At 42.8% G+C, this 27450-nt stretch overlaps 1 protein-coding gene across 1 annotated transcript in view; it reads right to left on the bottom strand.

Moving 5' to 3' along the window:
* WASF1 (WASP family member 1) overlaps positions 1-27450 on the bottom strand; it is a 377364-nt gene that overhangs the window by 14614 nt on the left and 335300 nt on the right. Inside the window, exons 6-8 of the mRNA XM_078649171.1 lie at positions 12261-12430; positions 11812-11994; positions 6184-6815 (exon numbers count right to left, since the gene is read on the bottom strand). Of these exons, the coding sequence (XP_078505297.1) occupies positions 6184-6815; positions 11812-11994; positions 12261-12430 (985 nt within the window). The remainder of the gene's footprint in view (positions 1-6183; positions 6816-11811; positions 11995-12260; positions 12431-27450) is intronic.

The raw sequence follows: 27450 nt of genomic DNA, 5'->3' as shown, positions 1-27450 counted from the left end.
TATCTATTTTTATATTGAATGTCTGGTTTTATCTATGATGCTTTTTTGCTTATTGAACTTTATTACGAGATAATGGATTTTTCTTTATTAAGCTGTATCTGTTTTGTACCAATGAATTCTCAATAAAAAAAAAAAAAGAAAAAAAAATCTATTTTACAATAAGAGAATTAAATAAGGAGGGTTGGTCTGGCAGCCTCAAGAAGGCAGACAGGGCCGAAATGTACCCTATGAGAGTGCCCAGACAGAGCCCTGCTGGGCAAGGGTCACAATAACGAGAACGACTTGAGAGAAGGAAGCAGAAAGAAGATGATCAATGGATCTTTCTGTACAGTATTTTACACATTTTTGCCACTGGCAGGTTTACACAGTCTTGGTAAAGGGACATCTGGCTTCATTACAGTAATTACAGACTTCGGGAGGAAGGTTGAACGCTGTCAACTGCTGCCGCTCAATCTCCACACAAGAAGACAGAGTTAACAGGTTCCGGTGGAGGACCCTCCCCTTCTGCTGTGACAGAAGTTCCTCCCGAAGGGGCAGCATGATTGGAGGATCGATGCTCAATTGGAGAAGGTCAGGATATCAGCCTCTCCATGCTCTGTCCGGAGAAACAAGAATGACTTGGGCCCAGTCTCCTCCTGATTTTCTTGAGCACTCTTGACAGAAGTGGTACTGGCAGAAAGGCATACAGGAGGCCTTAGCTCCATACAAGATGAGAAGCGTCGCTGAGTGAGTGCTGCCTTGGAAACTCCTGTGCACAAAACTGCTGACATTGCGTGTTCTCAGCGGAGGCAAACAGATCTAACCAAGGCTCTCCCCACAGCTGAAAGAGACCTTGCTCCACCTCCAGATGGAGAAGCCTATTGTGATCCGCAAGTCATCGATGGCTGAGTTCATCTGGCATTGAGAGAACCTGCCAGGTGTTTAACCACCAGGAAAATGCCCCGCTGTTCCAGCCACATCCAGAGACACAGGTCCCCTTGACAAAGGGTCCACAAACCCACCCTGCTCTGTTTGCTGCAGTACCATCTGGCGGTGGTGTTCTCGGTGAACAGTTGAACCAGCTTTCCCTTGATCGTAGGAAGAGAGGCTTTAAATGGCAAGCGTTTCACTTGGAGCACCAGCAAGTTAATGTAGAGTCCGGATTCGGCCAGAGTCCTCTGATTTCCACTTCTCCCAGATGGCCGCTCCATCCCAGGAGTGATGCATTTGTGACTACTGTGTGGTCTGGATGGGGAAGGTAGAGGGGTCTGCCTCTGACCCAATCGCGGTCGGTTAGGCACCACTGCAGGTCCTGTGAAGTTCTCTCCGAGATCTGGACCATGTTGGAGCTATTCCCCCGATGCTGCTCCCACTGGAACTTCGAGTCTCACTGCAGAGCCCGCATATGCCATCTAGCATGTGTCACTAGCAGGGTGCAAGAGGCCATGAGGCCAGGCAGCTTCAGGGTAATTCTCACCAAAAAATCCAGGATAGAGGATGAAACATCGGTATCATAGCCTGAATATCCTGGACTCACCGTTGAAGAGGACACGCCCGAAACTGCATCATAGTTGGAACAGTTCAATTAAACGGAGCATCTGAGAGGGAGTTAAGTGGGACTTTCGCACACTGATGGAGAACCCCAGTGAGTGCGGAAAGTTTGCAGTAGTCTGGAGGTGGGAGACAACAGCCTGGTGCACACTTGCCTTCAATAGCCAGTGTTCGAGATAGGTCTGCGCAGATGAGCTGCGGCTACCGCCATCATCCTGGTGAACACCTGAGGGGTGTTGGTAAGGCCAAAGGGGAGCACGGTGAACCGAAAGCGCTCATGGACTTCTGTAAACCGTAGTTAGCCCGGATGGGCAGGCAGGACCGGAATGTGAAAATAGGCGTCCTGTAAGTCCAACGCCACCAGCCAGTCTCCTGCGTCCAGGACAGACAAGACCTGAGCTACAGTGAGCATCTTGAACTTTTCCTTTTTGAGGAAGTAGTTGAGAGCTCCCAGATCTAGGATAGTGTGCAGGACCTTTTCCTTCTTTGGGACCAGAAAGTAGCGTGAATAGCAACCACAGCCTACTTCTAGCGCTGATCCCTCTCTTGGGCAAGAGCGTAATGACTTCTTCCTTAATCAAAGCCAGGTCATCCTCAGTCAGCTAGTTGTAAGCTGGAGGTATGGCGGAAAGGTAAGTCTCGAAGGGGAGGGAGTGGCCCCTTCGGACTATCTGAAGAACCCACCTGTCCCACGTGATGTCCTGCCAGTGGTGGAGGTGATGGCTGATCCTGCCACCCACGATGTTGAAGGGCCAGACTAGGAGTGTTCGGAGCATGAGGTTGCAGGGGGGGGTGGTGGACTGATCTTACCTCTGGCCGCCCAACCCACGGGGCTGGAACGAGCCACGTCCAGGCCGCACAGAGGTTGCTGACCTTATGCGGTCCTGCGGCTGGGGCATAGCTGGCGCAACTGAATGCCCCTTCCATAGACACGAAAGGGGAGAAAGGCAGACTGGGGACGAGTGGCAACTGAGAGGCCCTAAGATTTGCCCTTAGCCCGCGAGTCCTTAAAGTGCTCCAGCTCCATTTCCACCTCGTCCCTAAAGATACAGTGCCATCAAAGGAAATGTCCATGAGAGAGGCATGGGCATCCACCAAAAATCCAGAAGTCCTCAACCAGGCATGGCATCGAACAGCTAACGTTGTTGAAATTGCTCTGCCTAGTGAGTCGGTTGCGTCGAGCACAAACCGGATTGCGAACTTTGTTGCATCTCTCCAGTCTGACACTACTTGGGAGAGGATGGACCGGGCCTCCTCCAGGACCAGTGGCAGCACTTGCGCAACCGATTCCCACAGAATGTGGGAGTAATGCCCCAATAAGCACGAGGTGTTCACGGACCGCAGTGCAAGGCTGGAGGAGGATAACATTTTCTTATCCCAACTATCCAGCCTCTTGAATTCTCTATCCCGAGGTGCAGAAAGGAGCGCACCTTGGGAGGTAGAAGCTTGTACCACCAAGCTCTCTGGGTATGGTGGTTGGTGAGGAAATTTGGGTCACCCAGTGCAGGGCGATGGCGGCGGGCAATTGGCCTATTCACAGGAGCCCCTGTGGCGGGCTTAGACCTGTTGCCCAGTAGGACATCAGTTAAGGCCTCGCTGAAAAGCAGCAAGGGTTCCGATGAGGAGACACCAGGCTGCAGAACCTCCGTCAAGATGTTCGTATTGACTGCCACAGAAGGGAACTAATGGTTCAGAACTTAAGCTGCCCCTCGCACCACCATAGAGTATGATGCTCCCTTCTCTGTAGCCACAGTAGGGGGAGAAAGCAGGCCAGTAGCTGGGGAGGTATCCTGTCCGAAGGCCTCATCGAGTTCCTCACACTAGTCTATATTGTGGTAAGAGCTGGTCTTCAGAATAGGGCTGAGGAAACTACCCAGAACCTAAGGATTCTATCAGCACGGGCAGGCGCCGATCTGGCTCCAGATCACCCGGGATAAGAATGAGGCTGGCATCTCCGGTGTGCGTGAGCGGTGCAGAGAGTCTCGGCATCAGGACTGGTGCTGGGGAAGGTCACAGAGGTACGACCAGTGTCTGTCCAGATCCATCACAGGATCGGCGTGGAGCAGGGGGGGGATAGGCGCCAGAGTACCCTCTGAGCCTCCTGAGCCCAAAGGTGTGCCTGCAGGGTCAAGCTTCCCAAATATGAGCCACATGGGATCATAAAACTCCTTCAGCTGGAAGGGGTCGCTCTGGCTCCCATGAAGGCTGAAAAGAACGGAGCCGACTCTGGCACAGATTGTGAAGAACGAGGCCTAGAAGAAAGAGACTTAGAAGAACGAGGCCTAGAATACCAAGGCTCAGCCGTCACATCAGCTGATGGATGGGGAAAAGTCGAAGCACGCTTTGACTTCTTATGTTTCTTGTGCTTCCTACCTGACCGACTCAAAGACTTTGAGTGGGAGGATGAAGACTTGGGGCTCCTGGAGCGGTACCCAGACCTTCCTCTCCACCGGCGAATGCTCCAGGGTGAACAAAGTGGTGGCGAGCCGCAAGAAGCTTTAGGGACTGTTCCCTCAAAGCTTTCGGAGCCATGGCCTGGCAGTTAGAGCAAAACTTCGAGTTGTGGTCGCGCTCTAGGCACCAAAGACAAACCGTGGATCCATCTCCAACAGCTCTCCACAGATCTTCAATGGCTGACGCAGAAAGAAAGGAACTGACGTCAATGTGCCGAGGTGGTGCCTATCTAGATGATGCCATTAAGATAATGGGGTATCCCAAAAAGGTACAGGACCTGGGTATTGCACGTTATTAGAATACAGTGGTCCAAGACCTCTATAGTTATCAAAGCTGAATTCATCAGTAGATATTTATTAATTCAAAAAGATTTACGAGCGTATATAGATTGATCAGCTCTACCCAATAATGTATATGTTCAAAAGATAATATAATATTCTGGGCATAAAGATAAGCAACAGTATCAATAAAGCAGTATTTTTAATTCATTGCTTCTTGGTCAAACAAATTCCAAAAATTCCAAGCTGCAAAGCATTACAACTCATAAAGGTTGCCCCAAGTGGAGCGTGCAACATAGCAAAGAAGTGCAGAAAGAGTGTATATCGTGATTAAGAAAGAAAAAAAGAATTCGAAATAGATGATGACATAAAGTGTTCAAATTATTAAACAACACAGTAACGGATCCTCATTAACCCATCCTGCGAAACCTGACCACCTAATTGTTTAGAAGAGATTTCTCATATACTTTCAGGATGAATATATCATACATTTTTGCACATAAATACAAAAAATGGTAGCAGGGTCCAGGTTATTTATATATACAGCGTCGACGTTTCGACTCGTCTTATGGCCTTGCGGTCATTTTATGCCTGGGCCATGCGAGTCTTCATCAGGATAATAGAAAGGGCAACCAGGGGATTATAGATGTCCCCTGAGCGGTGTAAAGTGGTGAGAATACCACGTAAAAGACAGGCGGTTCTCTATCCTTGTGAACTCCAGAACGAATCCGAGTTAGATTGATTAGAGGTTGATGGATGTTACCCTGTGAATGGGTTCAGTCAAATTAGAAAATGTCCTCCTCAACGGTTTATTTTATAAGCCCATATCGAATTTGTAGTAGGTGCTCCAAACCTTCCAGCAAGAAACTCAAGCAACGTATGTGTCTGCTTGAAAGGGAACCAGTCACGTAGGCAGCATGAAGACTCGCATGGCCCAGGCATAAAATGACCGCAAGGCCCTAAGACGAGTCGAAACGTTGACGCTGTATATATAAATAACCTGGACCCTGCTACCATTTTTTGTATTTATGTGCAAAAATTTATGATATATTCATCCTGAAAATATATGAGAAATCTCTTCTAAACAATTAGGTGGTCAGGTTTCGCAGGATGGGTTAATGAGGATCCGTTACTGTGTTGTTTATTAATTTGAAAATTTTATGTCACCATCTATTTCGAAATTCTTTTTTTCTTTCTTAATCACGATATACACTCTTTCTGCACTTCTTTGCTATGTTGCACGCTCCACTTGGGGCAACCTTTATGAGTTGTAATGCTTTGCAGCTTGGAATTTGTTTGACCAAGAAGCAATGAATTAAAAATACTGCTTTATTGATACTGTTGCTTATCTTTATGCCCAGATTATTATATTGTCTTTTGGACATATACATTATTGGATAGAGCTGATCGATGTATATACGCTCGTAAATCTTTTTGAATTAATGAATATCTACTGATGAATTCAGCTTTGATAACTATAGAGGTCTTGGACCACTGTATTCTAATAACATATCTAGATGATGCGGCGTCACAACAACGGAGATGATGCCGACAATGTCACGCGGAGTCGACCGACCCCACCTACCGGCGCGCAAAGGTATTGCTCTAAGAAAAACATTCCAGATCCAATCTGACACCTGGGAAATTCAAAGATAAGGAATCTGCGGCCTTACGTCTCTATCAGATAAAGCCACATAGCCCTCAATCATTCAAAACTAGCTAAATCCCCTTATGTTTAGTTGTTTAAAATAAGGATGTATGAGAGAAGAACAACACTTCAAAAAAAATACACAGGAAGTCCCAGAGGAAACCTCAAAGAAAAGAGAGGAGTAATGATTCCTCACATAAAAAGAGGGCTAGCAAAATGACAATACATTAGAATAGTGGCAAAGAGGTACAAGTAGACCTCCAAAATGGTTACCTTTCCGTATTGCTTCCAGGAGAACACTTCTGGCATCGCTGATAACAGGCAGAGTGGATGGATGGCGCTTTGTATCAGAAACAGGGGTAAACTGGGATGGAGGTGATGGTGGCATTAATGGGGCATGAGGACCAGGGACAATAGATTTGAGAGGCTGAGAAACAGTAGTTCCTGTAAGAGGAGAAGAAGGTCGAATGCCAGTAGGAGGCAATGGAGGGGGTGGTGGGGGTGGTGGAAGCCCTTGTACTTCGCTCTGTGGAAGTGTGTGACCTGGCACATTTTCGCATACTGGAGTAGCTCTGGTAACCGGAGGAGAAGGTAGTACCAGAGGGGGTGCAACTGGAGGAGGTGCTGGGTGAAGGACCCCAGGAGCAATCTGGAGGGGTGTTGGGGGTGGTGGAACTGCTGGGGCTTGCAATACAGCTGACAATGGAGGAGGCGGTGGAGGAACTGGGGGAGGAGGAGTGGAGGTCATTGTAGACCTCAGTGAAGATGCTGACAAAGCTGACGGGAGAGGCGGTGGAGGAGGTGGTAGAGGGGGCGGAGGCGGGGGAGGAGTAGGGCTCATAAATACTGCTGTTCTGCCAGAAGCTGGAGACTGTGGGCGGTTGTCCATCAAACCTGAGTTGTTGCTGATAAATAAAAGAAAGAAAAGAATTTTGGTAAACAAGTAACATCTACAGTCATATTACATGTGGCTAAAAATGAGCAGCTATGACTACCTGCAACTATGTGTACTTGGCTGATTTTCTCTGCACAAAAGAGCTTACTCAACAGATGTGGCATAATGCAGTGAACATTTTTTTTAAAAATGGGACAAAACCCAATTGCAGTAATGCATGCCATTAAAAGTAGTTTAACTGGAGGAGTTTCCTACTTCACAGACCGAACCGACATGCACAGAGTGGGAAGTCCTTTACATAAACTCTCAATTTACAGTTTTATAGAACAGCCCCCAAATCGCAAGCAGCAAGCTGTTATTGCAACTGTATCTCCTGATGCTGAATGGTGATGGTTTCTGCAGTTCAGAATTAGTCACATGTCAAGCAATGCACTAAAGATCACTCCCTGATTATAGGCAACCAATAATTTGCGCTTCACCAAGCCAAGCAAGTACAGATGCTCTGGGCCAGGAACAGCGAGAGGTTTCGATCGATTAGCAAGCCGGATACATGGTACACACTTAAAAAGGAAACAGCAGCTAAATACCTCTGTTGAGATAACTAGGACCCTCTCATGCTTTCATGGCCACTAAACACAGACCAGCCTGTGTTCCACACACAGAAAATATACACACAAGTCACAGTGAACTGATGTTTGTTCTATGATGTACCAAAGGTGATTTGTGCTTTATAAACATAACTGTCAAATATGAATAACTAACTTGATGTCACAGTCTTGTAGCTATAAAGTGCTGCAACACACCTCTATATACTACTGAATGTGATTTATTTCAATTGGAGCATGCGAATGAAAAAACATAAAAGCAGCCATCGATAAGATAAAAGACACGCCTGAAACTAACCTCTGTGACTATGAGAACTTAACTTCAGCCATTTTCACCAGACTGTAACATTAAAGGGAGGTCTAAATAAAAACATCAATAACTGGTTTGATTAGGACTGTTGTTTAAATTGCAGGGAATTAAAAAGGGCACTGAGACACATTAGGAAACGCAATCATGGAACTCAAGAAAATCGAACAGTCTAAGAAAGTGTGCCAATCAGTATTGAAAGATACATTTGTGATTAAAAGGAAAAGGTCTGCTGCATCTTTTAACTGGTAGAAGATGACTGAGACCATCAAGCACAAAGACCAAAAGTTATTTTGAAAACTAGAAGCTGATGGCCTCACAGTGCGAAAACACCACTGTGCCTCACAGGTTGCAAATTCACAGTGGGAGTTACCTCTACACAAATGAAACGGCCTATCATCTGCGTTGACTGATTTGAAAATGTGATTATATTTGACAAGTAACCTGAATGGGTAAAGATTAGTCCAGAGGAAATTATGGAGGTTTCCTATGTGATTCATGCAAGCAGGGTGGCAGGACCTGATGGAATTCAAAACAAGGTTTATGTGAAAGCCTCTTAGTATGGCCAAACTTCCTATCTCCATATTTCAATCACATTGGGAAAATAGGAAACTCCTGCGATGGCTCTTTAATTACATCATTTTTTTCAAAAAGGGACCCTAACTATTCCACTGCATACCAACTTAAATCATTGTTCGACTCATCTTCTAAAATAAATGCTTACATATTGTTGCTAGAAGTCAAAGACTACGAAACAACAAATTCCTCAATACCCAAGGCTCAAGCAGGGTTTTGACCGGGGCAATCACCACTCATTACATTTTTATGTTGAATTTCATTTGTCAGAAAGCAGTTTAAGGCAGTTTGTATGTATGTTTTGCTGATTTTAAATTCATGTTTGGTGTAGAGGAACGATTGGACCTTTGGGGCACGCTAGCAAGGTAAAATCCCACAAGGCCTGTTTGAGCTTTTAATTACACTTCATATGAATGCATGGGCAAATGGGAAGCAGGTTGCAAAACCCTCAACAAACATGGATATTTCAGGGCAACCCTTTTGTTTTCCCTTTTCATCCAAGATTTAACCTCTTCTTTAAAGAAAGATATTTGAAACCCACCAGTCATAAATTGTGTACCGGTCAATGAATTATTGTACAAAGACCTTCAATATCTACACAAAAGCAAGTTTAATTTTGGAATTTCATCCAATCTGGCTTTTGTTCACAGCTCCCACCTACACAGTGAGTCCTTCTCAGACTGGGAGTTCAACAAAATCCGTATTCTATACTAAGACTGAAGCGACTGTTTTAGCAAAGTGCTGCTGTTCTTCTCAGAGACCTGAGTTTTTTGTGGCATTATGTGGTTATGCCCGGTTCTTTAAATCTTTAACAGTACATTATTCAAAACCTTTATTAATTGAAAATAACTTTGCACAGTTGCAGCCGCTGTCAGTTTTTTAACTGAATTTAGCTAAGTAAGGTTGGCAATAGCGATCACCTTATTATTGAAAGTCTTTAAGAAAACTGTGGTCTGATATTTGTTTGTTTTATGGATATGACTCTTAATATGGTTTTATGATTTTTAACTGTATTTTAATGTCTTTTAATGGTGATATAAAAAGTATGGATTAATAAGTCTAACTAAACTTCATTTATACACAGTGATCAAGATCACGTGGTTCCAAATGATTTTGGCTTCAAAGAAATGTCATGAAGGGATCCAACACTTGAAAGAAAAAAAAAAGACGGGCACTCATGCAAATCGGCACTTATGCTAAATGACGGCTATCATTACTGTGTGGTTACTACATGCATTGACGGACATCCAATATTTGATCTAGGGTAATTTGCTGTCTCACACCACATAGACTGCCTTTGATACGTAGTCTATTGCTTCCAGAAACAACAGCCACAACTTTTATTTTGAAGTATAAATAGTGTGTGAGCTTCAAAAATGTCTCCCGACCACCACCTATTTAAACCAGCGATTTTCCTTTTTAAACAATCATGAATTTTATCCCTTGTAATATTCAACATGTCAGACCAGACCTGACATATTACTGGCCATGCAAATTGTTTTAGGAAGAAAACTATCTCACAAAAAATCTGGGATGAAAAAAGAAAGCTATTTCCGAATACAAATGAATGCTTTAGTAGGTCAGATCACGCAACTTATTTCAGAACTATGCAAGTATTAGCACCTATCTAGTCAAAAGTTGCATTATATATCACTGTAGCAATTAAATGGTCTGGAAGTTTCCAAAACTACCTTCTCTTGAGAAAGTCATCCTGAACAAGATGTCACAACTGATCAAACCTAATTATAAGGAATAAATGGCATTTTTATTTAACAAAAGAATAATGTAAATTTCGCTATGTGGAAAGGGTCATATAGTTTTGAAATTCTAGGTGGGTAAAACCATTTGTTTATGTACATCAAAGTTTCAAATTCCATATATTGGATCTGACGCAGCAAGGAAGCGCACTTGTTTTTATTTTGTTGCAGTTGTTTGTGGACTGTGTTTAGAGAATAAGTGGGGTTTCATTGTTTGCACAATTCAAGTAGATTTCTATTTGGGGGACCGCGTTCAAGGAGGGCTCACAAGATGCTAGAGCGGAGACAATGTGATGTCCTACAATGGTTAACAAAACAACTAGGAGCACACAGCGCCACCTCTTAAGGCTTGCTAAAGTAACTAGGTGCAATATTTCCACCACATCTATATCTCACATTTCAACAATGGAGCAGAGCGATAGGTAAAGTAACTAGGTGCAATATTTCCACCACATCTATATCTCACATTTCAACAATGGAGCAGAGCGATAGGTAGGTACATACGCTTCTAAACTTCTAAGGCAGTATTTAGCATGGAGGAAGGGCATACCGTGTCTTCATTAAAGTTAAAGGGATGGGTCAAATTGCCAAACAGATGCTCTTACTCTGGCTACACTCAAAGTACCTTTGATTGTCCCTTGCACACTACTGGTTTCGACCCATAAATATATTCAATGAAACCTGTAACATTTTATATAATATTATTTTCGTGTTGTAGTATCTTTTTATAGTAGTGGCCCGTTAAAGTGAAAAGTTACAATCAGGAAGTAACTCCTCTTTTCTCACAGAACACTAACAAGAAACTGCTAGTGCAACATGAACTTTCTATTACATTTTTCCTATTTTATGCTACTGCCCGCTCTTTGGCCGCTACCAATGGCTCTTTAACTAACCAAGAGACACTACAAAGACCTGCTCGGCTATATTCTGTTTAGTAACCTTTAATACTGTGTTCCAAACTATTGCTGCCTCAACGGTTAAAGATAAAATGCACTTGCATCCTTAAACCTATGCTTAGGCGTCTACCTTTAAGTAGAGTCTACGTTTGCAGCAACAATGCATTTTCCATGATTAAAAAAAATACTACTTGAGTGAACTTAACATGCTGCTTCAAAGAAAAAGAAAGCATGGCAAAAAAAGTATTTTTAACAAAAAATCACTATCGGCATTTCAGCCAGCTTCAATGTATAGGAATGGCGGTAATTTTAATGCACCTAGTGCATGAATTAGCAAATTGTGAAATTATTTCAGAGAGCTTACTTTTAATAAAACCGTTGCTATAAGAACGCTACGTAGTAACATATGTGGTGTGCTGATTTTGCTAGATTCTGGCTTGAAACTGCATGGTTGATATCAGCTGCGGGCAAGCCAATCAAAAGGCAGCATTTTCGTACTGCACAGGTGTATGATTTGCAAATGGGATTAGGTTATTCATGATGGACTGAGACATCCTCTTTAACAAGTACGACTAAACAGATACAATTATGTCCTTGTTTAACTTCAAAGAGGACTCCAAATATGGCTGCCCACTCTAGACAGTAAACACAAGAATACAAATAAATACTTATTCGTATGCAGGTGCAGTCGGAATCTCAATAACTTTCTTTGCTGATTTACTAAGAAAGATTGAAACGCTATGCATCCTCAGCTGGTTCCCTTTAGACCCGCTGATTTTTCAGAAACAAATTCATTTTGAACATCGGTTAAAATGAATTCTAATACCTTTTAACAAAAAGGCCCAATCCCCCTGGCCAGCCTTACCTAATACCGGGAGGTAGGGCTTTCCCATCCCCAGCTCCATGAACTGGTGGAGGTGGTGGTGGTTCATGAGGTCTCACTAATATTCGGTCATCCGTTCTGTTCAATAGTTCAGACATCTGACTATATGGCAATGCTGCGAGGGAGAAGGGACCATCTATGTGATGATCTCCATAGGACTGATTTCTAAGAAAGAAAAGAAAATAATATTTTTCTTTTAATACATATCTTTAATTAAAGAACTACACATGAAAAAAGTGACCTAAACCATGCATGCTTAAGCCCAGAATCTAATATGCCATTTTTTCCCACTATAGAGAAAGGGAGGGACATCATGACCCACTCTAGGCTTTGCTTGCAAGTTTTATGGTCCTTTCCCATGCTGAACAATGTCAATAGATAGCATGTTACATAGAGAGAGAGACACACACGTATATACACTCACAACCAACCTGGATTCATAATGTGAAGTTGGGCCATTCATAATTTCATTGTGTTTGTGTAACAGCTCTTCGTCTTCCACTAGCTCTAGACCATGGGCTAGTTTCTGCCACTCTCTCCGTCTGTCATGAGGTGCCCGAGGAATCTTTTCTGGCTCATGAGGACGATCTAAATTCTTTTGCTGCAAAGGAGAATAAACAAACACTGAAGCGTGATTTGATAGCAAACGCAAATAGACTACCGCAGCTCAGCATCCCACATCGCTATCGTGCCAGCAATGTGGTGGTCATACAGCCTAAATATCATAAATTCATCTTGTTGATGTTACCCCAGATATCCTGTAGTGATTTCAACACGTCCCAAATCAGGGCCCAGACCGCATCCTTTCTCCAGCCCTTGTTTGGAAACCATTGCATGGGTCTCATCACAGAAGCCATCTTGACAGACTTGAGTGACATCTTCAATGCTGGAAGCCCAGTCCAGCCCTCTCTACGCTAGCCAACTGTTAGGATCAAGAATTCGGCCTTGGTGAGGGCTCAGATACTCAAAAGGCGCTACAGCTCCATGCAGTGAAATACTGGTGTTACGGGGATACTGTTTGATCCACAAAACTTTTTACTGCCCTCATTTTACCCCTTCCTTCCGTAACTGCTTTGTGATCTTTCCTTGCCACTTCAGCACTTTGCCATGAACTTAAAGTAGCATAAAGTACTCTACATATAACCAAAAACCCTTTGGAGGAGTTATTTCACATGGTATTTTTACTGACGTTGTTATAAGATATACTTTAACTTACAAAATACAGTAAATACTAAATAAACACTTAGATCTGTAAGCAACCACATACTAACATGTAAAGCGTTCTGTCCAGCCTTTAACCTGCCACGAAACAAATAACCTGTTCAGTCCCAAAGATGCTTTATTACACCAATTAAACCTGAGAATGGAAGACCAGCTGCGAATATTATGTCCTAAAACATATTTAAGGGATGTAATTTCTATGCGCGAGGTAGGAAGTAGTTACTTCTCCCTAATAACAGTCCAAGATTACCTGCCATGTATGTTCACCAAATGTTAATTATGCAAGTGAGTACTAAATCTGCTACAAGCAAGTTGTCAACATCTGAGGCAGACTAGGATTTGAAAATTTAAATTTTAACAAGAGTTAGTTCATGATTGGAGTAGAGAATTAGAAAATATGCTGCAAAATGGATGTCTGATAATTAAAGGTAGACATGTTAGGTGGCAACGTCAAACTTCAACAATCTGAATATTGAGCTGATCAGATGCTAAACAAACTCTCAAACATTTTTTGTGTTTCAAGTTCAACACTAAATATGCCTTTGTACATTTGGATATTGTAACGGGGGAGGCATGACACAGGTTTCCCCGACGAACGCTGCCACCTCATGTGGGTATTCACCTTGTGACCCCACCCTCCTGTCTTTACAGCCTTCCCCACCACAGGTATGGACAGTGCCCGAAGAACGTTACAGCTGTGATGCCGATGAGGACGACGACTGGCCCTTTAACTGGAAGCGGACTAGCGACGAGGAGGAGCCACGACACACCTTAAATCCATCAGGTGAATGCAGTCAGGTGTGCTTGTACACCGGAGGAGAAGACAGCGAGTGGAGAGGAGCAGCGTGGAGCGAGAGGAACGAAGCAAGAGAGGAGAGCAGAGAACCCGGTATTCCATCTACGGAGGAGGAGGAGGAGGCGCGGAGAGACCCGTCCGCGGCGCGGGAGCCTGGAGGCCAACGGCAACACGAGCCGCCCAGCCGCACGCCAAGAGGTGTGTGGCTCTCCAAGGTACGTAATCGTATCACGGGCTGGGTTAGGAGAAGAGGCGGGTCAGTAGAGTAAACGGATTCCCTTCGTTCCCTGGAGTACCCTTCCTGCACTTCCCCACTCCCTCACTTGCTGTAAATAGTCACCGTTGGTGCCCGCTCACCCCCTTCCCCATTTGACTGTGTTGCGAGATAAACGTTGTACTGATACGCCCTCTCTTGTGTCTTCTACCGAGGCGGAGTGGACCACCAACACGGAGACGGACCAGGAAGAGACGCGACGGAGCCCCATCCGGAGGAAGGAGAGGGAACCCGGAGAAGACGCCGAGCCGAGCGAAGCCGATCCCCGAGAAGGGCACCTGTTAGGAAAACTTGTACTGATTTCTTGTATCAGCAAATAAAACCCGCAAGAACTAAAACTCACCTCCTGCCCCTTTCTACCCTCCCCGCTACAGATATAAAAAAAAAAATACTTTTGTAACATGCAAAAGTGTGAAGGCAGATTTAGGAGTCGACCCACCTTTAGTTATCTACCTCAATACAGCATACCATTACTTTACAATTTTATTTGAGGTCATTAAACCTTAAGTGACTAGGGTAAAGGATCTATCAAATTTTGCCAAAATTCAATAAGTCCCACAAACCAATTAGAAGATATCTGGCACCGGCCAAAATAACAGACTTCCAAATTTAGATGCTACAGAAACCCTGACATTATAGTTAATTACCAGACTCCTGACACAAGAGTCATACAAAATATCCAGTCTGTTTGAAGACCTAGACTACTTTATGCATTTCGAACAAAGAACCTGCTACACTTTAATTTCAGGCTCAGGCAATGTCTACCAACTATCAAACTTGGACTTATTGAAAGAGTTGAAAGGAACATCTACCATTTCATATAACAATCTGTAATGAATAGTCAGAAAAATGAAAAATTCACAGCACAATATAATTCCTATGATAAACTGTATATGGAGTGCTGAGGGCAGCACTGCCTGAATCTCCATGATACCAACCTAACTAAAATAAGAAAAACACAGTCCTCCAAATCATCGTTTTAATATCAATGAAGGCCATGGATTATACATTATTAAAAGCCAAACCAGCCAACACAATATTTAAGTCTCAAATGGGATTTGGTAACAGAACAGAATGTTACAAGTTAAGGACCGAATGAAAATATTGCTTGATGGCAGCATTCTACAGAAACAAGTAACAACGGTTGCCAATACACATTTAGAGCAGACCACCTCCGCAACCAACTTGGTCAGGTGAGATACAAAATAAAACATGGCCTAAATGACACAAAAGATTAATCTTATTCAACAATGTCGAGTGAAACCCTTATTCTTGTTGGGTGTTTAGTAACCCGAGGCAAAATCTAGGCCTCAACTAATACATTATTTATTTATTTTTAAACCCTGCTACAACGAAATTGGCAAGAAGGACAAGCATGGTCGTAAATTTGTTCTGCTTAATTAGTTGCTAAATCTGCATTTTAAAATATTTTATGGGAGTTAAGGCATCTGCTGCAGAGGTGCTCAGTAAATCTCAGGGAATAATAATAATTAAAATTTGTGAAATTACTCTGGAAGATAACATATTTGTTAGAAATATCTGTGTTTTGTCTAGTCCCAGGTTTGAATCAAAGTAGTATAGAAGGTTAATGTGTCTCCTGCAAAGAACATCATGTAACATGCAGATGACAGATTTTTATTTTATGTTGTTAGGTAAGTGGGTTACTGCTTTGAATACAGATACTTTCTTGCAGCCCATAAAATGAAATCCATCTAATATAGCATAGTGAGCTGTGAAGGACATGTGACTTGTACACCTTGTAACCTATGTAACACATCTTGTACATTGATTTACACACTTACATGACTTATTATCAGTTTATATTGTGTATGTTACGTAAAGTGCTCTGACACCCTGCATTGGCATGAGGAGCACTATCAAAGAAATAAAATAGTGCTATTTAAATTGTTATTTGTGTACATACTGGGACAGACCAACACATCTGACATTCTTACAGTGCGTGCACTTATATACAGGGACTTAAAAGTCAAAAGGAAGCCTCTCTGAAGTACCTTTGAAGAAATAACAAGCTGTGTGCTTTTGTTTCCCCTCCGTTGCATTTAAGTGTGAGGTTCCATTCCGAATACAGTCAGGATACTCTAAAGGAGGCCTGATGTCCCCTTAACTTCTGCCTTTATCTATGACCCAGCTGGAGGTGAAAATAAAAAGCCCCCTTTGCTGCCTGTAAGTTGCTGCTGGGAATGGACAGCACACAACGTGAAGGCACTGCTGAACATTCTGAAAATTACACCAGGACAAGTTCAGCATATTTCTGTGGGCCCAACTTCTAAGCATGATGGACGGTGTAGATGGTATACCACTTTACAAGGGACTTTTTAAATAACTCAAATATGCCAAACATATGTAAAACAATCATACCTTGTTTAGAGGAGAGTGCACTTGCACTTTAGCACTGGTAAAGTGCCCTGAGTCCTAAAGCCATCAAAAAGAAGGTCAGAAAACTAGGCGGAGGAAGACAAAATGTTTGGGGTAACCCTGCAGCAAGGGCCAGGTCCAACAAGAACCCACTTGTTTAACTGGCAATTGAGTCATACAAAAAACAATGCAATCTGCTAGGCAGGAATAGAAAAGACCCTGTAGTTGACCCACCAAATGTCCTAGGTCGAGGAGCAGGATATCACGTGGAGAAAGGAGCATAGAGCACCCCATAGTGGAGAAAAACCTTATTCAGGATATTTATTTACAGGAATTATTTAAACTCCACTATGGCCGGTCCCAAGCCCAGCTACAAAAGGAGGAGGGTTATGTGTGGGGCTAGCTACCCCAATATGTAAAACAAATCCTAGCTATAAAACTAAAAGACATTCCATCCTTGGGGAGAGAGAAATCTCATTCACGGAGAGCAATGATGCCTAGTGGTGAAAGCCAGAGATCCCTGGAAGCCACAAAGCCGATCTATTTGCTTTTAGCCAAGACCATCACCACCGGGACGTGAAACATGAGGATCCTGTACGAGACAAGCAAGACAGCCCAAGTGGCAGCGGAGATGAAAAAATACAACTGTGCCCTGCTTGGCATCTGCGAGACTAGGAGGACACAGTCTGTACAGAAAAGACTATCTCCAGAAGGAATGCTGCTGTATTCTGGCCGCAAGGAAGAGAACGCCCCACATTGGTCAATAAGTAGCACTGAGGCTACCGTCAGCAGCAAAACAAGCTACGATTGGATGGGAATCCCATGGTACCCAAATTATCACAACGACCTTCTGCACAAAGAAAGAGAATCAACATGAACGTTATCTAGTGTTATCTACCTGCAAATGACCAGGAAGAGGAAAAAGAACAGTTTCACTACAGATTCCAGTCCATCCTAGAGAAATGCCTTGAAAGAAACATCACCATACAGATGCAGGACCTCAATGCCAAGATTGGAAGCGACACCACTGGGTACGAAGTAGTTATGGGCAACCATGGCGTTAGCGACATGAGCTAGAAAGGTGAAAGGCTTGCAGATGTCTGTGCCCTGGAAAAAAAGTGCGCTTCAGCCAGTTTTACTGAATTATCTTTTTTAAATTGAAAGGAATTCCTATTTCATGACCTATTTTAAAGGTTTTAAATAATGATGCTTTAAGAATTGTGTACTATGTGTTGCAATGGTTTTAATTAACTATGCCAAAATAAACTTCAACTTCAACTGTGCCCTGAACAGTCTGGTGATAGGAGGCAGTGTATTCCCACACTAAAGAATACACAAGGCAACATGGGTGTCACCAGATCATTCAAGAGAAGCATAGCCACCATGTCTGCATTGCCAAGAAAGAAGTTCCGGAGGTCCCTGCAGGATGTGAGAGTGATGAGATGATTGGACATGGCGTTGGACCATCACCTTGCCGTGGACAGGCTAAACCTAAAGGTGAAGAAAGTATGGATGGAATCAACAAACCAAAGGCAGCGGTATTATAATACCACTCTCCTCCAAGATGCACAGAAATGGAATGAATACTCAATCGCCCTCAGTAACAAGTTTCAAGTCCTGCAAGAATTAAGAGGACGAAAGAGACCCAGTATAAAGTCAGTGGTAGAAGATCAAAGAAACATTGACATCAATCTGCCAGGAGGTACAAGAAAGACCAGCATAAAGAATGGATCTCCACGAGACTCTCCGCAAAATCCAAGAGAGAAAAGAAAAGAAAGCTGCAGTCAATACCAGCAAAAAAAGCAAAAGCTGAAGGCGAACACATAAATACCAACAAGAAATCAAAGAGAAGCTTGAGAACAGACAAACAAAGATTTATCGAATGTCTAGCCACAGAAGCCCAGGAAGCATCAAGCCTTGGAAACTTGAATGAACTCTACAACATAACAAGGAAACTTTCCGGCAGATACAGCAAGCCAGAAAGACCTGTTAAAGACAAAGCTTGGAAGACAATCACGGGTAACGATGGCCAAAAACAAAGATGGGTGGAGCATTTTGAAGGACGGCTGAAGCAGCCTGTGTCGCAGTCAGCACCAAAGATACAGCCACCTGACAAGGACTTGCCAATCCACTCCAGCAGACCAACAAAGGAAGAAATATGGCAAGCCATCAAAATTCTGAGAAATGGAAAGGCAGCATGGCCTGACAACATTCCTGCCTGAGGCACTGAATGCAGACATTAACAGCAGCAGATATGATCTACCTCAAGTTTGGAAGGATCTGGGAAGAAGAAAAGGTGCCATCAGACTTAAAGGAGGAATATCTTATCAAGATCGGCAAGAAAGGTGACCTGAGTAACTGCGCTAACTACAGACGAATAATTCTTCAAGCAACGTCAGGCAAAGTGTTCAACAGAGTCATACTGAACAGAATGAAGGAACAAGTTGATGCTCAGTTGCGAGATCAGCAAGCTGGCTTCCGCAAAGTTGGATCCTGTACAGACTAGATTGCAACATAGAGCATCACCATTGAGCGGTCGATGGAATGGAACTTTTCCTTTTAGGTCAACTTCATCAACTAGGAGAAGGCATTCGACAATGTGGACTGAGAGACGGTTTGGAAACTCCTCCACCACTATGGTGTGCCAGATAAACGTGTAAGAATCATCAGGAACTCTTACAAGGGAATGACTTGTAAGATGATCCATGGAGTACAACTCACTGGAGCCTTCCAAGTGAGGACAGGAGATCGCCAGGGTTGTTTGCTTAGCCTTTCCTCTTCCTGCAGGCCACAGACTGGATCATGAAGACATTGGATCCACTGGACACCTTGGGTGCAGCTCAATGGCTGGGGCTTTGCAGACGACATGGTCCTACTCTCCCATACCCATCTGCAAATGCAAGAGAAAACCGACAAGGTAGCTGCCAAATCAGCACAACTTGGCCTCAACATTCACACAGAAAAAAACAAGATCCTTGAGGGCTAACATGGCCAGGACAACTGCAGTCATTCTTAACAAGCGATGCACTGGAAGAGGTTGAGGTCTTCACCTATCTGGGCAGTATCACAGACAAGCAGGGTGGCACAGACGCTGACTTCAAAGCAAGAATCGGCAAAGCAAGGCCTGCCTTCATTCTGTTAAAGAAGATTTGGAACCCCAAAGACTTTACACTGCAAACCGAGATTAGGCTTTTTAACACTAATGTAAAATCGGTTCTTCTGTATGGAGCAGAAATTTGGATGACCACAGTGACCACCACCAACAAAGTCCAGACCTTCATCAAAACCTGCCTGAAGAAAATCCTCCAAATCTGCTGGACAAATCCCATCAGCAACAACAATCTGTGGCAGCAGATTTTCCAACTCCCTGTTCATGAAGAAGTCATAAAAATGCACTGGGGCTGTATAGGTCACACCCTCCGCAACTCTGCATGAAACATCACCAGGCAAGCCCTGACGTGGAACCTTCAAGGTGAAAGGTAAAGACGAAGGCCAAGAAACACCTGGGGCTGAGACTTTGAGGCTGACTGCAAGGAGATGGGTTACATCTGGAGTCAGATTGAAAGAAAAGCTCAGGACTGACGTGGCTGGAAAGTCCTGGTTAATGCCCTATATACCCCAGGAGGACAAGTAGGCATAAGTAAGTAGTAAGTAAGTAATTTTCCTATTTTAATTAATTCAGGGTTAGGATTAGTGTGACGGCTAGGGTAAAAAGTGAATAATTTAAATGAAACAAATTTAGAATAAGAATTATATGACAGACAATTCATTTAAATGCAATAGAAAGGTAATTAAGATTAGGGTTAGTAATGTGGTTAGGTTATGTAGTAATGTATCATTATTTCCTATAATTAAAAATGAAATACAATAATTTAGGCGTACAATTGAATATAGGTAAAGGACAATACACCATTTTAACTGACTTTATTACAATTAAATTAGGTTAAGTTTTAAGAGTAGATTTTATTCTGAAGAAGAAGAAAAAAATCTGAGACCATGGCAAGGTGAAGGAGTCAATGGCTGGGTATCAAAATGGAGTTCAGGCCATCTTGGTTTATCAAAGTGGAGATGTTGGCTCCGTTAGTCCACCCTTTAGTAGTTTACTCTTGTAATGTAGGAGATCAACAGGGAAATGCACTGGCAGATCAACCACTTTCACTGCACCACTGCTAGCCGGCATCCTTGTGGAGAGTCTGTGCTGTCTTGTTTTCGGACAAAGGAAAGGGCTCTGTCATCATGATGGACCTCACCTCTGGGAGTACGCTTTCAGAGTTCAACTCCAATACTACATTTAAGATGCACATAGGCAAATTGGTGCATTTTATGTTTCTACCCATAGGTAAATCGGGATAATGCCACAGGATGAATATAAGGCAGAGAAGTTCTCATCAGTCATGATCAAGTCCTAAAAGGAACAGCCGAGCCAGAACTGCCAGGCCAAGTTATCCCTTTACAGAACACAAGAAACCCAAGATCGCTTTTGCCCTGCTTGGGGCTCGTCAGTCGGATGCAGCTTGTTTCCAGTGGCACAGTAAGCATGGTGCCAAATTTGGGCAGATCAGTCAAACTTAGGGCATTGCACTGAAGTATACAAACAATGCGATGGATGGACTACTTGAATTAATCTTAGCCACTGGTAGTTACTAAGGCCGCATCCCAGGCCATCATTATTTTGCACATCATGCCACCTCAGTTTAAGTTTTAAGACATATCTAATGATGAGCATGGTATACAGTGATTGATTTACTTATAAAGTAATTGTACAGCACCAGTGGTCTCTTGGTGCTAAACACTAAAATAAAAAAACGAACTGAGAGCTAGCAAGACAGTAGCGTGTTCCCTAGTTGAACAGATACGTTTTAATAACCTTTCTAAAAGACAGAGGATATGTTATCTGTGTGAAGCTCAGAGGGAGATCATTCCAGAGAGTAGGAGCCAAATATCGCAGAGGATCTACCGTCACACTATGCTTTGTTTATTCCGTGAACTTGGAGGAAGGGTTGGCTAGAGGATCTTAAGGATCTATGTGGACATTCAGCTTCAAGTTAACAATGGCTCCTTGTGGGAATTTATTATTGAACAATGAGTCATGCATAGGATTTTGAACTTGTCTCTTTGAGCCACAGTCAGCCAGTGCAAACATCTGTAACTCAATACCTTTAAGTTTGCAAATTTGTCTCACAAAATAATTGTGGATACGCTGAAGCCTGATAATTTGTGGTTGCGGAAACCCTAATCACAAAGAGATGCAGTAGTCCATTCTTGACATGAGACAAGCAGAAACAACGGCAATGCGAGGTTCTTTTGGAAGAAAGGAAGTGATTTTATTCAGTGACTTTAATGACAAAAACAGGTGTGCCCTATGTTAGAGATATGCTGATAAAAATCCAGATTATCATCACAGGTCACTCCCAAAGACTGCACCTTGGCCATTGGAGCAGGAGTAGTTTCCACGCTCGCAGGCCATATTCAGTTGTTCCAATAGCATTTTCCTTTCCCCAGAATCAAAAGCTCTGTCTTGCTGGCATTAAGTTGTAGGACGTCGTGCCCAGTCGCGTCGCGCCCAGTCCATTGTTCAGTTGCATCCAATAAATAATAGACGTTAGCTGCTAAATCAGGTGCTACAATTGGATTGCCATCTACACAACAATAAGCATGACAGGAAAAAGGGCAAATGATGCTCATTAAAGTTTGAAAGTATAGACTGAATAGCACATGAGAGAGATTTAAGAGCCTTCATGGAGTGAGACTAACCACAGTATTACACAATACCATATATACCTATTTGTTCTAACCTCACCATTAATGTGGCCCTTGCTATTTATTACCTTGTCTGTTCTTCGTGGAAGGGCTACATCCAAATGTCTGCCCACTTTCAGTCATCATTTTGTTTATTACTTGCTTTTGTGCAGGGCTCAATGCCATGAGGACTCTTAACCGCACTACAAGAATCAACGCTTGGGGATCTAAGTGAGCGATACTGTTAGAAAGCAGCGGTTGCGCCTTCGAAGCTTTTAGGAAGATGAGAATAAGATGCTAGTTTGCAGTATTGTTTGGGACATCATTCACATGCATTCACATGCACTTGTTATGTCAGAAGGCATCTCAAATGTAGTGCCTCAGCAGTTTTACTTTAATGCAGAATCTGCATGAGATCTCACGGAAAGACCCAATTCACTTTTGGGCTGGCATGTTCGAAAAGCTGTTCTGAAGCATAATTTAGAAAACGTAAAATTGTTAAATGTGAGGGTTCTAAGAATAAAACCCATAAGAAATACATAAAATTACAAAGAACTCTGGCAATAATAATAACACTAACAGCATCAAAGGCAATAATAATTATAATAATGACAAAACCAATAATAATGAGGACTCATGGCAGTAGTAGCAATAATGATCACGAAAGTAATACTACTAACATTTTTATAACATTGTCGTTGTTATTACTATTATACTAATGCCTTTGGGATGCACTAGCTACTGCAGATTCTCGTTATTTTGTGTTGATGACATTCGAATTTTTCAGGAAAGGCCAGAAAACACTTTGAATTTGTTTTACCACAAAACCAGGGACTGTCCCTTGCAATTGGAGCTGATCACAACATGCACTTAGACAATGCCTCAATTTTTCCCGAGAGATTGAGCAAGTTCTCTGATCATGTTAAGGACTTAACTCGCAGTTTTTGAAACAGATGTTCTTCAGATTTTAAGATACATTGATAACAATGGGCTGCGTGGCTAGGCTGCAGCGGAGATGCACGTGTGAGCCCCAGCTCTGGGGCCCATGATTGGACAGCAGCGATTATTCTGATGACTAGCCTTCACAGAACTTCACTTTAACCAGAGGGAGCAAGGCAATGCCTTCCCCAGTGCCTTCATTTCAGCAGAAAAGCAAGCATTCCATAGGAACATGCTAAAAAACCTTGAACAGCGTTTGGAACGTTTGTTGTAGTTTCTCATTTTAATGATATATGAATACGTTATGGAACTCTGCATGATGTTGATAAAGAAATGGGCATTTCGCAAGTTTGGTTTTATAATAAGGGACGCATTACATCATGTCACGGTAAGCGTGTTTTAAAGCTAAGCTGTTTAAAGGCAAATACATAGGTGATAAAAAGCGCTGGCTTACCACACGAGGATGCACGGATTATATACGACATTTTGTTAATTGTATGGGTGTTTTGGAAAAAGGATTGTTGTTCATAATATTGGATTGTGACGTGCCATTGACTTGCAGTGTTTTAATATATATCTGAAATGTTGCTTGAAATGTTTACTGAAGAAATAAGTGTAGAGAAAAAGGAAGCAATTTGGTTGTCAGTCGTATGTGGAGTGTAATGATAATGCCGATACCTTCATGTAAAATTATTTCTTTTATATTTTAGATGTTCCTGATGAAGGGATTTTTTTATCCTGAAATGCATTGGTTACTTTTAATAAAATGGTGACATGTGGAACTCAATGGTGCTCCGATGCTTTGTGAATATTGTCGCAAAATACTGGAATGAGTAAAATGAACTGAATAAACATTGAAACAAAAAAGGAAAGGAGGAAATTATCGATATACAGAGGATTAAATTATTTGAATTTAATTCATTTGATTCATTCAGATATATGGCTGTGCAGCTTGGTGAATCTGAGTAGGTTCCTCGTGTTTTGTTGACATTACAGCGCAATGGGGCGGACCGCAGACAAGCTTGCACGTCTTTAAAGTTCTGAATTGGCTTAAACACTGATAAATTGGATTACGCCGGCGTGCATCTAACCAATTCCAATGTACACATACATTTTTTTGACAGGGGCAGATTAAGCTATTTGCCCAGAATCACAGGATGTTTGATCCTCCCGCCAGACTCGAACCTGGTTGCCCTGCTTCAAAGTCAGCCGCCCTAGCCATTAAGTGACACTGCACCCTTGGGTGCCAAGTGCAGCTTTAAAGATAAGGAAGAACGATTAGTAAAGGGAAAAACAGAAGTCTCTGAGAAGGGAAGAGAAATATTTTAGATCATATATTCACAAGTACCTTTAGCAAACAATTGTTTTACTCGATGCCAAACGGATATCCTGGCATTACATCTCTGCACCCCTGAACTCTGTATGACAGCTGTTGTTTTGTGTGCTGTGATTGGTCACCATTTCCAGCAAATAAATATCTGTCTCTAATGATGTCAAATGCCATGCAGTAGTGTTCTGTGTGCACAGGGTTGTGGAGCTTACAATCAACAGAGATTGTTTTGCTCTAGAGGAGCAAGAAGGAGCCTTGCACGTCCCGTGGTCATTCCTGGACCGAAGCATCATTCATATATCATATGTACCTTCATTTACTGTTACCCAAAGTCGGAGCTGGCTCCTTCCTAAAAATAGCCTACTCAAACAAACCCCGTTGCGAGGGCAAAGTCCGTACAACTAATTTAAGTAAATATCACAAATTACCTTTTTGGATGTACTTTACCCATAATAAGGGTATTTCTGACAAGGAATAAATTGCATGTGCAAAACATCCAGGTGCAAGTTTTGAAACGGATTTTAAAGTTGCCACTGGTAACGACGACTATAAATTATAAGATACACAGTGCGCCATGTATTGGTGTTAGAAATGATGTTACCTCTGCTTACTGTTCTTATCATTAGAACCTATAAATATTACGTCAACTTTAAAACAAAAACGTGTGACACTGTGTTATCGTGTCGTAGTTTGACAACGATTGGGTTAGCATTTGCTTCAGCTACACGAAGTTTTCACTGTTAGCTTGACTATATTCCGGAGGCCATTTTTTATCTCTGGCTTCCATTTTAGTGAATGTGCTGCCTCGTGGTCAGCATGCCCTTTTGTCCTTTCTCTCTCCCGATGACCATTTGATCTGCCCAGCAACCGGCTATTTTTAGTAATGGTAAAGCCTGCAAATGCGTATTCAAGCTCTCTCGGTTAATGATCGGTCACTGCTTAGGAATGTTCTTCAAACTGACCAGTGGTACTAAACTCCTCCCACATGCTGGCTGTGTTCCAAAAATGCCCTTATATGTACCTGAAATTGTGTAAAAGTGTACCGCCTATTTTTCTCATTCCTGTAAACTGTATAAAAGAAGCCACGTCTTTAATGTACGGTGTGATACTCCTTGCATTACCGAAGGGTGCTGTAGGATTGTACCACCACCCCATGGGGTCTTAATAAATTTGTCTTTTGCATTTCCAGTTTCCGTGCCAACTTCTATTCTAAGGTATGAAGAGTTTTTGCAGAGTATGTAGGTCTGTTGAAACCCGATACCACAAATTGGCGCCCGAATAGGGACTCATCGGCGACTCGGATGCCCGAAGGATTGGTCGTGACGAAGGATTGGAAACTCGCCCTGGAAGCGCGCTGCCACTGAGTGACCCGAGTCTTGGCACCCACGGCAGTTTTCCCTTTCTTCCGATCTGACCTTCCAGGTGGTGCCGGTCCTCGACTGAGATCTTGATCGTTGGGTTGCCGTGCAGTGACCGTTTGGCCGATTCGAGAACTTGGCAGTTGGAACCTGGACATTTGGAATATTTGGTAAGCTTTGGATTGGTAAGGTAGTCTACTGACACTTACTGTGGCTTTTTGGATTTGTTTGAGTTAGCTAACATTTGGATCTATGCTTTGTATTATATGTGGAGTGCACCTCACATAGGCAGGTAATGTGGAGATATTTCTCTGACTTTGTATTTGTTTGAACGGCACACTATGTGTTAAAATACATTAAGTGCCACTTAGTGCAATATCACGTTTTCGTTTTAAGCACACTCCGAGGAATGTGCTGTCTTGGAAATGGTACCAGTTATCGATTAAATGAATCTCAACCGGCTCCCCCAGAGGGAACGCCTAATCATGAAATGTACATAAAATTTGGCCTCCCCCCTATTATGTATAGTACATTATGGAATAAGTACACTAAGGCCGACCTTGAATTGCAATGGCCACTACATGGGTCGTTTGACTTACGAAAGGTTCAGTATGTGGAGCAGTGTTTATTTCAGCGCAGGTCTAGACAGGATATGTTTGATTGTGTGCGTATGTGGGAGGAAGCGGTGCGTGAACGAATGAAGCATGAACAAGCCTTGGCGGACAAGGAGCGTCAAAAGGCTGCCCATGTTAAAGCTTTACAGTTACAGGATAAGGAACTACAGGACTAGAAAGATAGGGAGATACGGGAGCGTAATCTACAAATTAATGGTCAGTTTCCTATTCGACGTCCTCTCTATCCTGTCCTTAATAATTAATCTGATGATTTTTCATTGTTAGATCGTTGCCCGTCTCCATATATCATGCCTACGGCCCCAGATGTGGATCCTGATTCATCTGAGGAGCGGGATAAAAAGAGGGATACCCGTTCTATGCTTTCTACTGCTCGATCTGCGGAATTACGCGGGATGGCTCGTAAGCTTAATGTTGATGTTATTTCTGTTTCAGAGACTGATGATTGTATGCGTAAGTGGTCTGAAAAAGAGCAATTGTATTTTCTGGAACATTTTGGACAAGAAGTTGTTGAACGATTTAGGAAGTATTCACCTGAGTTGGAACCTAAGGCTATAGCAGTTGGTTGTGATAATTTACATAAAGGTATTTTTGTTCTCGCAGGCGCAGATGATTTCTTCCAACTTCTGGTTCAGCTACGGTATGAGACGTTGCGACTACGGAAGCTGAAAAAGACAGCGGGTTCAACTGCGCCTGGATCGACGGCTGAATCCAGGGAGTGCCCTATCTTTGAAGCAGATAAGAGTGCTACAGTTCACGTTATGCCTATGCGAGAAGCTGCGCCTTTGTATGTCCCTCCCTAAGGTCAAGGTACAGATGATAATAAGTTGTCTGCGGATTCGAAGGGTTATTTCATATATAATTGGGTTTATACTCCTTGGAATAGAGCGGATGTTATGGCACTTAAAACTGCTTTGCCAGACCCACGCAAAAATCCGGCAGCTTTCTATGAAGGA

This window comes from Lissotriton helveticus, chromosome 6 (genome assembly GCF_964261635.1).
Source record: "Lissotriton helveticus chromosome 6, aLisHel1.1, whole genome shotgun sequence".
Classification (NCBI taxonomy): domain Eukaryota; kingdom Metazoa; phylum Chordata; class Amphibia; order Caudata; family Salamandridae; genus Lissotriton; species Lissotriton helveticus.
Note: the sequence above shows the minus strand (reverse complement) of the source record. Positions and strands in the feature narration are given on the sequence as shown.